The sequence below is a fragment of the Hemicordylus capensis genome, chromosome 5 (genome assembly GCF_027244095.1).
Source record: "Hemicordylus capensis ecotype Gifberg chromosome 5, rHemCap1.1.pri, whole genome shotgun sequence".
In the NCBI taxonomy this organism is placed as follows: domain Eukaryota; kingdom Metazoa; phylum Chordata; class Lepidosauria; order Squamata; family Cordylidae; genus Hemicordylus; species Hemicordylus capensis.
In genome coordinates, this window is record NC_069661.1 from 94,073,194 (window position 1) to 94,091,762 (window position 18,569).

General features: G+C 41.3%; 1 protein-coding gene across 15 annotated transcripts in view; it reads left to right on the forward strand.

Moving 5' to 3' along the window:
* Positions 1-18,569, forward strand: part of SGCZ (sarcoglycan zeta) — an 889,976-nt gene that overhangs the window by 773,273 nt on the left and 98,134 nt on the right. For 14 of the 15 annotated variants that reach the window (XM_053253767.1, XM_053253769.1, XM_053253774.1 and 11 more), the window contains one exon: positions 16,378-16,450. In XM_053253767.1, the coding sequence (XP_053109742.1) occupies positions 16,378-16,450 (73 nt within the window). Of the gene's footprint in view, positions 1-10,842; positions 10,866-16,377; positions 16,451-18,569 lie in introns of all 15 variants that reach the window. The other variant, XM_053253777.1, reaches the window with a different exon arrangement.

Below are 18,569 nucleotides of genomic sequence, written 5' to 3' on the forward strand. Positions count from 1 at the left end.
GTTACCAATCCAGAATGATGACCCAGATGGTTCTAAGCATTTTATGAAGAGCACATATATTTCCAAATCTGAACAAATAAAGGAATATGGTTTTTATTGTCCCTTTTAAAGATACAGCAAATGAGTTATTCTCAGCCGTAGCTATAGACCAAAGATTATTATACCATTCATCTAAAGATAATATTCAATGTTTCCCGTTTTTCGTTATTGCCGTTCTGGCCTGGGTAGCTTTTTCTCCTACCTTGCTTCCACACAATCACTTCTGCCCAGGTTTTCCTCTAACCTTGCTTCCACACAATCAAAAATTGGGAATACACACAGTTCCCTAACCTGGGTAGAACACAGTTTTCGGTTGTGTGAATGACCTCACTATGAGATGATGCCTTTCAGCAGCTTCCTATATCACTACTGCCCAATATAGGTGTTTTCCATAGTCTGGAAAACATACCAGCGGGAATTTGAACCAGCAACCTCTTGCTCCCTAGGCAAATTATTTCCCTGCTGCGCCATACCAAGCCCCCCAAATATCTAATCCTTGGGCACATCCACCAGAGGTGAAAGGTCTTTCCCATCCAATCGGCCACCTCTCTTCCAGCGGGGTGCCAAGCAAATGAAAAAGACGCACACGATTGGTTCTGCCTGTGTACTTTGGATGTTCTCACACACTCCATAGGGAAGCTGCTTCTATGCCACTGAATGATTATGTGTGAGGGAAAGCAGATATATGTGTGAGGGAAAGTTTATCAATTGGTTGCATGCTCAGACTATGTGGCTACTTACCACTAGGTAAATGTTGGTCTGCATTTATCTTCTGCTACCATGACTACTGAAACAAGCCTGGGGTGGTTGCCTTTGAATCCTCTTCTGTGTACATGAATTCACTCACCCAAACCTGACTACACTCTCACTTCAGATTAATTTCATCCATGGATGGAATGAAAGGAATGCAGTGGTGGAACATGGTGGGGGCTCCACTGGGATTTGTCCTCTATCACTTTCCCACCTTGGCTCTTACAGAAATGGCAATACTTACTTTGAACTGGGTAAACAGTGTAAACTTTAACTGAGGTGGAGGAATATTGCCTCTCTGCATAGAGATTATAGTGGTCATGATAGCTAAATGCTATCAGTATATTTGTGAGCAGTGAATACTCAAACCAAATGCCAGGTGATAACCATCATCGCATACTCTTCCTGTGAGTTTTCAGAGGCATCTGGTTGGCCATTGTTTAATCCTGCTCTAGACAGACCCTTTATCTGATGCAGATAGGCAGGTCTGAGATGAGGGGAGTGAATGTCCCTAAACTAGAAAACATGCCATTGCTCATTTTCACATATGAATATGACAAATACTTTTATACCGCTTTTCAACAAACATTCCCAAAGCGATTTACATTGATATAAACTAATAAATAAAATGGGTCCCTGTCCACAAATGGCTCACAATCTAAAAAAGAAACATAAACTAGATACCAGCCATAGCCACTGGAGGGATGCTGTGCTGGGGTTGGATAGGGCCAGTTGCTCTCCCCTTTACCTTAAGAATCCCAGGGACATTTGCACCTTTGCATTTATTTCTTTGTCCAAAAATATACATGTATAACAGAGCAGGAATAAAGAATTGAAACTAGGATAAGTAGCTTGCTCTTGTCCAATAGTGATAAACAGATGTAAATATATAATACTCTGAGATAAACAGAAGTTCAGATAAATATATGTGCTAGTTACCTATTGCTAGAATTGATTGATAGAGTTATACAGGTTATGAATAAGTGAATGGATTTAAAAAAAACAGTTTTAAATAATGGACAGTCTCTTGATTTTGATGCCATGTAGATCTTGGAATATAAAAATCTGTTAACAACTGATAATATCTGATCTCAAAGTTAATATTCTTCTCACTGTTTGGTCTAGTCATACTTCCATTCACATGAAGAAAGGTTTTGTGATTGATACAAGAAGACACTAGCATAGGCACTTCATAAACATAGTAGAGAAAAATAAGGAGACACTCCACAATTGTGTTGTAATCGCCAGCACAAATTTAACATGTATAAGAGAACATAAGCATACTAGATTTCCTTTTAAGACTGAGTAAATGTGCAGGTTATTGGAAGTAATGTACAAAGCACTGCTATAACAGTTAAAATGAGACGATAAAATAGAAATATTGTTTGAGGCTGTAAAAAGGAAATGTGAAAGAATTATGAGGAAATGAGGGATATACGTGAATTACAAATTAGGTTTGAAGAATATAAATAAACCATTTAGAACAAGCTCTGCAATGTGGAGAAAATAAATGATGGTATGATATATGTTTTTATGAGAGTAGGTGGTATATATTTGCCTTCAGTGGCTGACTTGGCATTTCACTGTCGATAGATGAAGTCTTTCTTACACTTGCCCTGCTCTGTAGACAGGTCATAATTCAAGCTTGATATGTTATGGTGGGTGGAAGAAAGGTGGGAGGAAGAACACTTAATAATACACACCTGACTGACTCAGCTAAATTATAGGTGGCATTTGTAATCACTACATTGCTGACCATGGTTAGATATGATCAAAATTCTTAGTACCATCTGGGTTAAATATTCAATAGATGTTTCCCAAACAGGTGGAGTCCTAGAAACCCTCCTGAATCCACCAGCCAAAAAGGCAAGTTGGCCTTTTCTCAGTCTCTGAGAACTTCTACATAAGTGGCCAACACATTTTGTCTGTGTTGAGAATTCCAGGCAAACTTGAAAACTTCTGCTTTGGTGAAAAGCATCTGAATAATTCTGAGGCCAGCAAAAACAGCTTTGATCATGCTAGCAAAATGTCCCTAAATTAAGGGCAACATTATTAGCAGGGATTCAGAAGTGCAATCTGTTCTTATATCTTCAGACCCTCTTGCAATGTAAGGACCATTTGTTTATCAACTTGATTGCTCAACATTTTGTAACATCCAGTAGAAGGTGTGAACTGAGTCCAGTAACATCATATTTCAATAGGAAAGTTGTTTCTGCACTGTACAACCTGGGATGGTGCATTCACAGATGCAAACTACCACTTGATGCTGCACTCATTAAGTGACAGAACATGCATACAGTTTATGAAGCTGTCCATAGTCATGGGTCACTATCCCCACATATACAATTGAAATCTGGAGGATATTGAGTGCATGGGGAGGAAGTGGGTGATTACTCCTGAACTCCATGTGTCCATGGGCTGCTTTGTGAACTTAGTGTATGTAAATTGTGTACATGATATGGTAATCTAAAAAATGCAGGCTCTTAGTGCAGAGAGAGCCTATGCATGTGCAATGTGTATGCACATCCACTCTAGCCCAATTCATGCTTTATGTTCTATGCAATCACATCTGTGCACAATGTATGCACATACAAATCTATATGCACTTATAGTTATTTACACATATTCAAAGCACATACATTTATTACCCTCTGGTGGAGGGTAATAATGGGTTCACATTTTTCAGGTTGACAGCACTAAATTCAATGCAATTTTAGCCACTGAAGGATTAGTTTCTGTAACACATGTACAATTTTGCTTGAATAAAGTAAAACAACAACAACAACAACCTGGGAACATGTTGCAGGTAGAATATATTTCTAAAAGTAGGGTGGTAAACTAAAACATTATGTTGAGTGGGTGGAGGAAGCTAGAAGAACTGCCAAACTACTGTATCCCATTAAAATTCCAGATCTTGTCCAGTTCTCCTCATAGCTTCTTAGAGAGAACCTCTTACTAGGAATGTGCGAGCCAGCTCTCATCAAGCCAGGTTTGACATGAAGCCAGTCTGGTTCAGGCAGTCTGAGTTTGAACCAGACTGGCCTACCAAAGTGGGGTACCAGTCTGAGTTCAAAATGGATCTCCTCCTAGTTCGAAGAACCAGCTTGCAGGCTGGCTCAGACGGTGTACTTGTACAGGGGAATCCGGCTAGGATTTCCTTTTACAAATAAAGGGGGATTCCATAGACTAAGAAGGGGGGCGGTGGAAGGGGAATATTTACATTTAGATCCCTGCTGCCAGGGATGGCAGTGGTGGCCAAAGCAGTGGTGGTGACATCAGAGGCATTGCGGGGGGCGGGGAGCCTCCAACCCCCCCTGACAGCCTCCCAAATGGCAGGCTGGACTGATACAGCCTGGTCTGTCATTTTGGAGGCCAGCAGGGGAATTGGGGGAGCCCCCGCCTCCGATGCTACCACTGCCACCGAGGTCGCAACCGTGGCTCCTTCCACTGTCCCTGGTACAAGTAAAGGGGGATTCCCTAGACCAGTTTTTCTCAACCTTTTTGGAGTCAAGGACTGGTAAATTCTTTGTGCGGAGTTTCAAGGACTGCTACATTCTTCATGTGCAGTTTCCCAGACCAGCAGTTAGTAAAGGGGTTTCAAGTTTATCTATTAATACTATACTACAGGCATGCACAACTTAAATGACCTGGTGGGCCAAAACTGACCGTGACTTGGCTTATGGGGGCCAAGGTCAATTTTTAGGGTGCTGATGATTAAAGTAACACTTAATATCAATCAATTAATTAAATCAAATTAAAGTGAAATTAATTAAAATGAATTTAATCAAAATTTAACTTTTGAAGTTCTGGCCAAGAGTAATTTAAATTCGAATACAATAAATTGAATTAAAAATTCTAATAAAATAAATACAATACAATCTGTACAAAATACATAACAATAAAATTTTAATTTTTATTTAACTCTTAATTTTTGGTAAGAAGATTATACTTTCATCCTTCACCACACAGGCTTTCATAAGAAGGAAAGAGAGAAGCAAGATGGGGAAAGAAAGAGGGAAAGAACAGGGCAGGCTTGGCTTAAGAAAGAGAATGGGGCAGGCTTGGCTTGAGAGAGAGAGACAGAGGGATAGGAAAAGGAGATGAAGCAGGCTTGAAGGGAGAGAGGAAGAGAAAGAAAGAGAAAAAGCTAGAAAATAAAGAGATGGAAAGAGGATAGGGAGGTCTGGCTTGAGGGAGAGAGAGAAAGTCTCTATAAGCTGCTCAGATCTTGCAGAAGGAGCTTGATAAAGAGGCATAGAAAAAGCAAAATTAGGCAGGAGCCTGGGTAGGCAACAAGGGAATTGACAGGCCTAGGAAAGGATGTTTAGCTGAATGAGCAGTTGAGGAAGGGGGTGGGGAGAAGGCTAGAGAGAAAATTGGTAGATAAGAGGGGTGCATGTGGCAGGGGACTGCAGAGGTGAGAGAGACTGGAGTTCTTATTCATTTGAAATAACAAATCTAATCTTAGGATGCAGACATCTACATTTTCTACAGACAATGCTACGTTTTCCTAAGATCTAGCATTCTTGTGAGTTCACCCCCATGCAGTAAAATAAAACATTGCCACATGTAGAGATTTGTGGGTCTCCCACAAGACATATTAACTTTTGAATATGGAATGTGGTTGCGGCACCACCAAATCACCTTATCATTGAAAATGACAGTTAAAAGGCATCTTTTGATGACTTCACTACAGCATGTTTTGTTGAGAGGACTGGGCAGGAGTGAAATGGATTTAAATGCCAAGGCAGTTACTCTTGTCAAGTTAGGAAGCAGTATCAATTACTAATTTAATTGGCGATCTTGCCAATATTAGTTGGCGATCTTGCCAATTATTTTACATCGGTCAGTATCCTGCTACATGGGAAGTTGAAAACAAGAGTCAATGTGGCTGTTGCCCTTCAATTGACATTTATTGCACAAATGGAACTACAAAAGGAGTTATATGTAGTTCTGGAAATAGATGGTGGACAATTAGTAGCACAACAGTAATGCCTGTTACACTGGTGTTGTATTAAAGACAATTCTTTAAAAGTATAGGGAACTATGGTCTCATAATAATAATTAGGGCTTTGCTTCCCACTTGCCTTCCCCTGATGTGAACCTCCGTGTATTTTTAAAGATTCCAATGCTGAGGGGATGGCTGGGGATGGCTGCTGGGTGGAGGATGAGCCAGTGGTCCTTCTACGCGCGCCCCCCCCCATGCCCACTGTGAACCTCTGTGTAGTTTTAAAAAATTCTTCAAATTCCAGCCACCATGCGGCCGAGGGGATGGCTGTAGGCATGTGTGAGCCAATAGTCCTTCCACCCACCCACACCCCGGTGGCAGAGGATACCAGAGGGACGCTGTGGCCTGCCGTCTGGCCCGGCGTCACTTCCCAACTGCAAGCGTGCCTGCGCAGTTTAGTCTATTAAATGTGCAGGCGTCCCTCACAGTTGGGAAGCGACGCCGGGCCAGACGGCAGGCCACGGCGTCCCTCTGTTATCCTCTGCACCTGCTGTACACCACCAGCAGGGTGTGTGTGGGTGGAAGGGCTATTGGCTCACACACACCCCACAGCCATCCCCTTGGCTGCATGGCAGCTGGAATTTGAAGAATGTTAAAAACTACATGGAGGTTCACAGGTGGGGTGGGGGTGTTAACTCACCAGGGCATGGACCGGCACTCAAGTTGTCACAGTCCGCGGACTGCCGGTTGAGAAACTGTGCCCTAGACTAAGAAGGAGAATATTTACCTTTAGTTTCCTGCCTCCAGGGATGGCAAAGGTGTCCGTGGAGGCATCAGATGCATTGGTGGGAGCTCCTCCACCACCACCCCGTCAGCCTCCCAAATGACAAGCCAGGTTGGCTGTGGCCCAGTTTGGGCTTCTGTAACATGCAGAGGCTACTCTACTGGCCTCTGTCCATGCAAAGATGTCCAAACTGGGCCGCAGCCAGCCCGGCCTGTCATTTGGAAGTCCAGCGGGGAGGGGTGGTTGGAGGAGTCCGATGCCATCGCTGTGGTCAGCACCTCTGTTCTCGCCGTCCTTGCCAGCAGGAAACTAAAGGTAAATATCCCCCTTTTGCCACTTCACTTCAGTCTAGGGAATCTCCCTTTGTCTAGGATTCTCCTTTACAAGTAGATTCCCCTATATAAGAATATCCCCCAAGCTGATCTGTGAGCCAGCTCAGCCAGCTTGGTGGCCAGGCTGGACTGGACCCAGTTGGGCTGGGCTAGGCCAGTTTGAATCCAATCCAGATTCAAACCTAGCCGGCCAAATGGATCTCGCACACCCCTACCTCTTACAGAAATCCAAAATATTTCCAAACAAGCCAAGAGTCAAGCAACTTCTTTTACTCTTAAGGGATTTTCTCCTCTCTAACACTCCAAAGCTCTTGAAGAGGAGAGGTCTAGACAGTAACCAATGGTTAGATGATTGGCAAGACAGGTTAACCCCTTTTAATGGTATGCTATGTTTTCTTGGTTTTCCAAAAAGTTAGACTGGTATCAGTCAGTGTTGATTCCAGCAACCTCTTACCAGATTCCATTTTGTCAGTGGTTTTTCTCTTGTGCGACTGACTTTGGACTGTACGTTCATGTTCAACTCCTCAGTTTGGAATACTTCAGATCTGCTTCAGTTGGACATGTTCAAAATCAACACATTTCAGTACACTGAAACCAGAACTGCTGTTAATCTTGAATGGTTTTTTTATGGACAGTGCTGACCATTTTTTTGACTCAATATTTATTTTTCTGCATATTTTTGTGGTATGTACAGCATGTTGAAGTGAGTTTTAGCAACTGTAGTTCACATATAGACAAACTTGGAAATAGGTTATAAATGTTGCTATACAGAGCATAGTGCACAATTCTTCATTCCAGAATTCTCTGAAAGATAGCAAAAGAAAGGCAGAAATGTCAACAAATATAAGATTCAGAAGTAATCACATACCTTACAGGGATGTTGTTCACGATAAAACAGTACACATTTTACAAATAATATAACAAAACCTGGCCATGTCAGAGATAATGTCATAATCCACATTAATTAAAAGATAATTGAAATAAAATTCATCAGACCGGCCAGGCAAATTACCTGACATAGGAGATATAAGTCTTGATGGATACGTTAAATATTTGAAGTATTTTTCACAAAATCTTTTGGCAGGTAGCTGAATATTAGAAGCACAGAACTGTATGAAATCTCTGGAGAAAAGATGAATATAAGCTCTAAAACAATTCATTACAAGCTGCACTGTGGATCATGAGGTTACGATAATGCTGTGTAAGGAATCTACAAATTGTGTATAAGGAATCTACAAATCATGTAGAGGTGCAGGAGAAAAGGCACCATGCTGATATTTTTCATGTGACTCTTAATGGGTCAAATTTCATGAAAATATATATCTGAGGCACTGGCATTTTATGGCCCAATCCTATTAGTCACTATGCTTGCAAAGAAGCAATCAGGATGAAACACAGAGACTGGGATGAAACACAAAGACTGATGCTTTGCAAGGGCACAATTATAACTGCAAGGCAGCCAGAGCCTTCACTGGTTCAGTAGTGAGACTGAGTGCATTTATGTTGGCAACAGGCAATGTGTATAGGTATGGCGGAGCACAAACCATCGACAGACATGATGAGACAGGACTGAAGTGGATTCACCTACATTTCTTTGAAAAGGGCATTTGAAAGTTGAGGAGGTTTGGCTAAGGCTTTATTTTGACACCTCAAAGGGGAAACAAGGGGGGGCGGAAGTCCCTGTGTGACTTGGTCATTTGACAGGCTGACAAGTTTGGGATGGGACGTGGCGGCATCCCTGAGGCTGGGGTGAGGCAAGTGCTCGGAGAGGCAGCCAGCAAGAAGCATCGCAGGCATGGAGCAGGCTTGATCCTGGGTGGGTCTGCACCGCCCTCTCCATGATTAGGATTCCAAAAACTTCACAAAACCGTGGTCATGGTGGCAGCTGTGTCTGGACATAACACCGCCACCGAAAAACCTCAAGTTACAGCAGTGAAACTCAATACAAATTAAATGTTCAAATTGGGGTTTGGCAAGGCAAACCTCCGGTCACTTTTGCTGCAAGACCATGGTTGCACATATCGGGATGTTCACCAATTCAAAGCTCTACCCCATTTAACTGCAGTTTCACATTACTTGCAAATGCTGCCTAAGTATGAATGGTGAAATATTGAAAATGACTAACCATTATGCTTTTAGAAATATTTTATTGTTTTATCTTCTTGTTAACTGCCCTGGAGTCTTAGGACAAAGGGAGGGGGAGAGAGAGAGCGAGCAGGGGCGTATCTAGGGGTAGGGCAGGCAGGGCACGTGCCCCGGGCACCACTTGAAGGGGGGGCGCCATTTTGTAAAAAAAATTTTAATGGCTGCCAAAAACAAAATGGCCACCATGCATGCTCAAATGGCCTCTGTGAGGCCTTAGGTCATGCCAGGCCTTGCAGAGGCCATTTGAGCATGCGCGGTGGCCATTTTGTTTTCAGTGGCCATTTTTTTAAAAAAAGATTTTTAAAAATAGCCACTGCACATGCTCAAATGGTCCCTGCGAGGCCCTAGAGGCGAGTGGGGGGAGGAGGAACCTTTGCAAACCCCCCAGCCTTTAGGAAGCCCCCCAAAGGGGCTACAGGTAAAAAAATAATAATATATAATATAAGTCACTGTACACATATTCAGATTGGCACTATGTACAGAGAATCAGGGCTTGTGAATACTGAGCTGATGCTTATGAGCTAGGATTGTATTCATTTGCTCTTACTTTGCTTCTTGTGATAAGTGAGTTAAATGTGATGTCTTGCTAATAAGGCTTTAATGGTGAATTTGTCTTTGAATCAGTGTGAAATCCTTAATATTAAGGCCCACTGGGAGTTTCTTGCTCTCTTTCTCTCATTTTAACTGTCTTTCTGAAAGACTAGAATATATTCCAAGCAGTGACACAGTTTACTCTGCATATCCTTTAATTATTTACAGAGTATCTGGGAAAAGTCAAATTCTCCATTTATTTTTAAAACTTATGTAATGGTGATGCTACAATACATAGTAGAGAATTAGACAGGCACTTCTGTTTAGTTTTCCAAGTACACCTCCACATAGTATTTGGGTATTTCATGAGCCACAGCATACTACAACAAAATTTGTAGTTTTCCAGCATTTTTTTGTCTGGCTACGCCCACTGCTAAAATAGTTTTTGAAATATTAAAAGATTAATGAGCCTGACTTGTATTTTTCAGCTGATATTATGGTAAAGTTATCTGAAAGATGGGTGTCAGATGCTTGGACAGGGGGCGCAATTTCAGTGTTTGCTCTAGGTGCTATTTTCCCTAGATACGCCTCTGAGAGAGAGAGAGAGAGAGAGAGAGAGAGAGAGAGAGAGAGAGAGAGAGAGAGAATAAATATGAGTATGATTCTAAATAAATATAAATGAAATACTGCCACAGTGATACATTATAATGCATGGCAACTGGTATTGTGGTAAACAGCACCTTTACTACGGTAAACATCCTATCTGTTTGATTAATAAAGGCCATACACCCACTCCTCTGATTCTTTTGGCTGCTACAGCAGCTTCAGGTTCCCAGTCCCTGCAGTTAATTGCTTTACAATACACTTGCCTCCCCATTACTGCTAAATTAAGAGCCTTGCTTTGCAGCTCCACTGAACTAGAGCGGGGTGTGTAAGTGAAAAAGTCCCTGTTCGACATTTTCCTCTCCCCCCACTCGCAGCAGCAGATTTTCCATTTTGAACTATAGTTGGAACATTTCTCAATAAGTCATTTCCCTTTTTGCATTGTGGTAATGATAGGTGTGATTTTGCTTTCTAGATCTCTGCTTTTCAGCTTTGTGGTGCAGAGAAAGGTAGCATGCATTGGAGAGAGAATGGGTAGAAAGCTAACTAACGATTATGCTAATCAAGAGTGCTAATGGCTGTATCAAAATAGAACCTTCTTAATAGCCTTCTTAGAGAATGTCTATTATGGCTTTAATCTACTCCATCATTCTAAAGAAGCATTATGCTTTTGAGTCATCTACATTCCTAATATTTTTGCTCCTACATAGAAAGAAGACCAAGCCTTCAGGAGGTAAGCCATGTTTGTAAAGGAGTCTGTTACATAGACTGGGTGCTTTACAGAACCTCACAATTATGAAGGTTGGTGGTGTGTATCATACAATTAAAAAAACAACACCTGCCTTTCAGAGTATTAAGTGGCTCCCAAGTGTAGACCAGCCTGTAAAATACCAGCAACGCCAGCCCTACTATTATTATTGGCTATATTTTCATCCCACTCATCTTTGAAAGGGCTCGGGTGGGGGGAGGGGCATACAAGGTTATCCTCCCATTTCTCCTCACTGGCCCTGTGCAGTTAGTTGACAGAGAGTGATTGGCCCAATGTCATCCAATGAGCTTCATGTCTAAGTGGGGATTGGAATTTGGGTTCCCCTTGACATTCTAAGCTCTACACCACACTGAATCTTGGGGAGGGTGAAGTGGCCCACCTCAACTAGCATATTTTGGGTTTTCAGCAGATGTCAACTAATATTACATTTTTACCATTGTGGAGGACACTTTTTTTGTTTTTTCTGCCCTCGGGGCCAAAATGTCTTGGGCTGTCTCTGCAATAAAAAGTTGTCTCAACATGCAGATGAAAACACAAGAGCTTGTGGAAGGAACCAACTCTGTGTGCTTGGAGCTTGGGCCCTTCCACAAGTTATTTTGCTTTCATCTGAGTGATGAGACCAACCATGGGCCAAATTTCAAACATTGCACAGAGAGCTTTAAGTCTCCAAATCCGATCTTAGTCTTTCAATCACAACTGTATACTCCACCAACATTATCAAAACCATGCCCAGCACTACCAACTTCCAAGGACCATCCTGTAGCTATCTTTGTAACTGTGTCTATGGCCTCATAAGCTGCTGGTGTCAGCTACCAGATACATCTGCAGCAAAGCTGCCATTCTTGGAACCAATCACAATGCCAGTTCCAAAGACACTTTCCCCTTCAGCTTTTTCTTCATTATCAATTCCTTCCTTCGTTATAAATTCTGCTTTCTTTCTTTTTTAATGGGGTGAGTCTGATGTGAACTTGGTGGCTTGAAAGTGCAACCCTTAACCACTACTGCTTCATTACATTAGGTTAATAGTTGAACTCATAATCCACCAACATGACTCCTTTGACCTATGAATGGGTCTCGATACACCATACATGTATCATTATCACCAATTTACTGTGATAAAGAACTCTTAATAAGTAAAATTATTCTTTTCAGAAATGGTTTTTGTTCCTGACAGTTGGAAAGATCAGGATCCTTGGTCAATTGGCCTAACTGAACATGTCCTTATCTTCACCTGCTGTGATTCTCACATTTCTTACTGCAGTTATTGTAATTTGTAGAAAAGATAGATAGTGGCATGAAAAATATCACTGTCTCACATATCCACTGCTGACAAATTCTCATACTAGGTTCTGTATTAAAACTGATGTTGCGGGGGGGGGGGGAATATCGGCTTAACTGAACAGAACTGCATTTGTTTCACAGTCTGGATCACAATCCCACTATCCTTATTTTAAACAAAAATAGTTCAACTTTCTTGCACTGTTTTTAATGCTACAGCCAGTTGACTATGGTCCCAAATGTCACTGTGAGATCCTACATCAATAATGTACTAAGGGACTTTTGTAGTAGTTGCTCCTCTGGCAGCAATTGGTCAAGCAACTATGATGTCACAAAAGGGCCGGGCAGGCAAAAGAACTTAGGTCCAAAACATTCTTGCAGTCACAGGAAATGAGGATAGTTTGAAGCCTGTCAACTAAGGGAGTTTGAAAACAGGTGGCAAGAGGGTGAAAGCCGGTGGTGAATAGAGACTAATGGGTCCAAAAAGCAAAACTGAATGAGAACATGGGTCTAGAAGGAAGCAGGAACCAAATAAAATGAAGCTAAAATAGAATGGGGACGGAAGGGTGGAAAACACAAGGGACTAGGAGAGAGGAGTAGGGGAACAGGAGCTAAAGGATGAAGTTGTGGTTGGCATTTCTCCTCACCTGCCCACAATCTGTCACCACAGATGAACTCAACTGGTGATGGCAGACCTCTACTTACCCAAGGTAACAGTACCAGTGTGGGATGGAGGTAACAGTACCAGTGTGGGATGGAGACATGTCTATGATATCATATTATCAAATAGAATTTCACAACTCAATCCCAAGCACCACTGAGTTTACAGATTCCATTTTAAGAATGTTGTTAAATATGAAATATTGAGGTTGTTCACACAACTGGGTGGGTGGGCTGGGGGGGGTCGGGGGGGGAAGACTGGTTGAACTCACCTTCCCCCAAGGTGAGTGGCTTGACTGTTGCTGGGAGCGCAGACCACACTGCCAGACAATCCGTGCTGTGTGGCACAGTGCAGAGCTCCACAGGCCAGGACGTGTCCCAGCCTCTGGATATCCTACAATGCACCATGTGATATGAATGATACATTGGGGGATTCCCCCAGAAGACAGGTGCTCTAGGCAACCATCTCTCTGCTGGGGCTGAATGTAGCCCCAGTGAACACACGATCCCGGAGCCTGAGTTAAGGGCTCACTTGAGCCCTTAACCCTGGCGAAGAGTCAGGTTTAAAAGCTGGGCTAGGTGGCTCTGCCAGCCAGGATCAGGAAGGAACCTGGAAGTTCTCATGTGCAGCCTTACCCCGGCTGAGCTTCCCTAACCTGGGTTAGGGTGATCATGAGAACAGCCTTATTGTGTCTTATCATAATGCAGTGGCTTGTAATTTTGTAACAGGCTGACCTACCAATACAATTTAATCAGAGTTCAAGATCCACCTAGATCCTTTCACCATCACGGTGATGCTTGGCCAGCAGTGTGTTGTCACACACATACACAATGGAAGTTCCTTTATCCCTAATTTGAGGAGTTACTTTCCAGTACTATCCACCATTTTATTCCACTATCAAGGGATAAGATTTTTCTGCCATTTATTTTTCAGGTATTTGATTTGATCTCAAATCAAAAACCTGACTGTCAGAAGAGTAAGGTTTTTTTGGTCATTGCAACATTTGTCAAAAATAACCAACCATGTACCAAAAAGATGAAGAGCCATCCTTGTTGTTTGGTCCCTTCTGCATGCTGAACAATGCAAGACTGAGTTTGGTTTCATTTCCTTTGACTCTGAAGTTATAGCTGAATTATAGTTGCATTTTTAGCACTCACAATTCTCCCAATAAAATCATGCAATCGCACAATTTAGCCTTTACTTGCTGCTGTGCTGAGTGAGCTGCCATTTTTCTTTTGAGAGCAAGATAATACATTGAGAAGTCCTCTGTTTTGTTGCTTACATAACAAGTATCCGCTCATTATATTCATTCTCTGGATGCATGGCTAACATAATCTTTCACCAAACCTTCAGCTCCATAATTTGTAATATATGCTTCCAGTGATATTAATGAAACCAAATTCATTGTCATTTTCCAAAGGCTGAATCTCAGTAACTGGTAAATTGAGCAGAAATAAGTAGTTTACACCAGTCAGTCTCTGAGAGTACTAAATTTTCAGTTTCCATAGTTTCAGGGGAGTGCAATTTGCGAATGCATGACTCGCAGTGGCTTGTTCTGAATTAGGATGGATATGATGAATGCCGAGTTCTTGTGTCAGAGAAATCTCTTTTAGAACCTTGTCATTTATAAAACATCCATGTGTCCTGGGGATTTCTTGTTTTATTTAAATGATACCTCTTGGAAGATTTTCCATACACTATCTGCTTTAATATCTAATTTCTTTATGAATGATCCTGCCTTCTCCAGGATTAGCTGTTTAAAAGAGTGCATTCCTTGCCCTCAAGTTAGCACATAGTTGTTCAGTATATGCAATTGAAAATGTGAAGATATTACTACATTCAGTTAACTATTAGGAACATAGGAATGTAGGAAGCTGCCATATACTGAGTCAGACCATAGGTCATAGGAACATAGGAAACTACCATATACTGAGTCAGACCATTGGTCTATCTAGCTCAGTATTGTCTTCACAGACTGGCAGCAGCTTCTCCAAGGTTGCAGGCAGGAATCTCTCTCAGCCATATCTTGGAGAAGCCAGGGAGGGAACTTGAAACCTTCTGCTCTTTCCAGAGCGGCTTCATCCCCTGAGGGGACTATCTTGCAGTGCTCACACATCAAGTCTCCCATTCATATGCAACCAGGGCAGACCCTGCTTCACTATGGGAACAAGTCATGCTTGCTACCACAAAACCAGCTCTCCTCTCCATATTGATCTAGCTCAGTATTGTCTACACAGACTGGCAGCAGCTTCCCCAAGGTTGCAGGAAGAAATCTCTCTCAGCCCTATCTTGGAGATGACAGGGAGGGAACTTGGAACCTTCTGCTCTTCCCAGAGCGACTCCATCCCCTGAGGAGAATATCTTACAATGCTCACACATCAAGTTTCCCATTCATATGCAACCAGGGCAGACCCTGCTTAGCTAAGGGGACAAGTCATGCTTGCTACCACAAGACCAGCTTTTCTCTCCTTTCAACTAGGATATTAATTCTGTGAACCCTCATTTTTGCACCTTGTGTTTCTCATTTTGTCAAAAAAAGAAAGAAAGAAAAGATTACATTTTCATTACAAATTCTGTGACATTTCTCTGAATTGAGGTCCACTTTACATGTTACATAGAAAACATAGATCACTTGAGCTTGTGTGCAAAGTGAAAACTGAGAGATGCAGGAGTTCCAGCTACATCTGGAAAATAGGTAGCTCACTGTAGAGAAGACATATGAGCCATGCTTGAAAAGCTACAAGAACTGTGTTCAGTGTGGCTCTAAGTGTCTATAGGATTGCAGCCAAAAAAGGCAATTATTGTTCATAGAATTTAAGATTACTCCATCTTCTCAGAATTTAAATCCACTGACTCCCAATCCAAGCAAAAATTAATAATGAAAAGCTCTGAGACTTGTTAGTCACAACTAATCTCTTCTGTCAATAACAACAACAATTTTGTGTTCCACCTTTCTACAAAAATTACACTTACTACGGCAATTGGTTCCAATGGGACTTGATTAGCTTTAATAGGATTCAAGGGTGTTGTGCTATAGTTATGTTCTAGAGCTCTTCAAGCCCTGCTCACCATGCAATCAAAAGCTGGAGCATGCTTATTTCCTCCCACCTAATATGACATTTCACCCTGCATACTCACATGGAGGGCAGAACATTCAAATCACCCCAAATAATGTGGTTCCAATACTAACTGCACACCCTCGATACTAATCATGCATTGAGCAGGCTGATTGGAAGGTACTGGCCAAATAATTGCTGCCAAAAAGGACACACTGGCATGCTTATGCAGAGTTGGTGCCCATGGCATCAATTCCTAGAGCAGCCAATCAACACGTCTTCATACACAGCATTTTTGTTAAAACAAAAAACACTTTTACAGCAAAGTGAATGGGAAGAAAATTCATTGATAGTAGCATTCAGAAACAGTAAGAAATTAATTATATGGAATATTTTTGTTTTAGGAATATTGATACATCTTAAAATGCAATGTTTTCATAAAATGCAATTGTCCTGTACCCTATTTATGTATTTATTCCAGGCACAGAAGGGGCAGTGTTTGAGCACTCTGTGGAGACACCCCATATCAGAGCAGAACCTTCCCAAGACCTCAAGTAGGTGTTTTAAAAGCACTATTTTGAGTAATATTTTGCAAGCATTACTAGACCAATTATGTTTTATTTTTTAAAATGTAAGATTGTCCGAGTTTTTAACTGTGCCTGTTTTTAAACATGTTTTTAACTGTGCCTGTATTACACACACACACACACATTCACACGGTAATGTATTTTATTAACAAAGAAAGAAAAAAAGAATTGCAGACAGAAATGTAGATCTTCCCACTAAAGAAGAGCAAATGTTTTCATTTAACGTATTTGTATCTTGCATCAAAATAACTGCAGTTGTGAAGGCTCAGGACTCCTATATTGGTTAGACACTCAAGCTGGGTTTATAGGGTACTCCCCGGCCCAGTTTGGATGGGGGTGCTTAGTGCTCCTTATTACACTCTTAGTGCACTCTGTGAGGTTGTGTGGGGCTCCAAAGGATGTCTTCTTGATGCCTTCCCAGAATTCCCTTTATCATGGGCAGGGGAGCTGTTCATTTGAATGACCGCTCTTCATGTGCTCCAAATGTCACCCAAACACCCTCCTGGAATGTCCCTTTATCACACGGTGGGAGGGACTGTTACTCTGAATGGCCACTCTTCAGGCACTTTAATAGCCATTCAGATAAACACTCCCTTCCTATGTGATACATTTATTTTTATTTATTTTTATTTATTTGAAATATTTATACCCCACCCCTCCAGTGCACTACTGCTCAGGGCAGCTCACAATAAGATAGACACAAGATACAATAAAAGTAATAAAACTAACTAAATTAAACAAAAAAAAGTTGCCAAATTAAAAACCACAATCATTATTAGGTTCAAAGGTTATTTTAAAAGCTAAAAATTGAAAATTATAAAAAGCTAAAGAATCTACCAGATATACAAAAAAAAAAGGAGCATTAAAAAGCCTCCTTTAAAAGGTGGGTTTTAAGATTTTTTTTAAAAAAACACTGAGGGAGGGAGCATGGCAAAACTCTTCAGGAAGGGCGTTCCAAAGCCGAGGGGCCACAACCGCATAGGCCATGTCTCTAGTCCCCGCCAACCGGATCTCTGTTGGCGAGCTCATGAGCAGGGCCTGAGATGATGAGCAGAGGACCCTGGCAGATGTGTTTAGACGGCTTTGGAATCTCAACAGAAGATTTTTAGATTGTGCGTCATTTGGGATAGGAAAACAACTATATTATTTATTTTTCTACATAAACTGCATTGAGAACTTTTGTTGAAAAGCAGTAAATAAATATTCATAGTAGTAGTAATAAAATATATAGTGGACATGGTCTCTCAGCCAGTACCCTTTATAATCATGTGGGCTGGTACGATATTGTCCAACTAGCCTCTTGTCCCTCCAAAAATTGGTCTTTTTCTTATTATGAGTTACACAAGGATGTGCAAACCAAAAAGGACAGTAGACTGGCTAGATACACTTGGGTTGGCCCTTGAAAAATGGCCTTGCCATTTACATTTTTCCCCCTTGAGCCATTTTCATCCTTCGTTTTCTTGTGACTTCATGTCCAAAGCTTTTCAAAGCCCACAATCCAGAAAGCACTTGCTTCTGATGTCATTAAAGCAATACTAAAGTTTTAGAACTACTGCCAAGTCACTCTAGTGGTACTCACATGTTTTTACAAATATCTAGGAATAAAAAATTAAAGGTCAAATCCTAAAACTTGCATTGAGCCTGTAAGCCCAACTGAGATTTTAAAAAAATTAAAATGACTTCCCAGGTGAAGCCTTTTATAAAGTTTAGATATGATTGTACTGCTGGGTCTTAATCAATATTGTTTTGTAAATGGCAAGGAGATTAAATCAAACAAACAATTACTTTCAGCCTAAGGTTAGTTTTTAGATCAGTTCAGTCTCTGCACAAGTCACAGAGTTTGTGGTCAGGCTGCTTATAAGTGTCATATTTACTTTTTTAAAAAGCTTTTGTTGTGTCATGATCATCAGCTACAATAGTTTTTAAAAGGAGTATAATCAACCTGAAAGTATTATAAAATAAGCAACTGAGCCTTTTTTTAAAGTTTCCTTTGTGCATATAATAATAACATTGATGGAGACTGAATCCCTTGGCTGACATCCTGATTAAAGCCATGCCCCATTCTGACTAAAGCTATGCTTTCCAT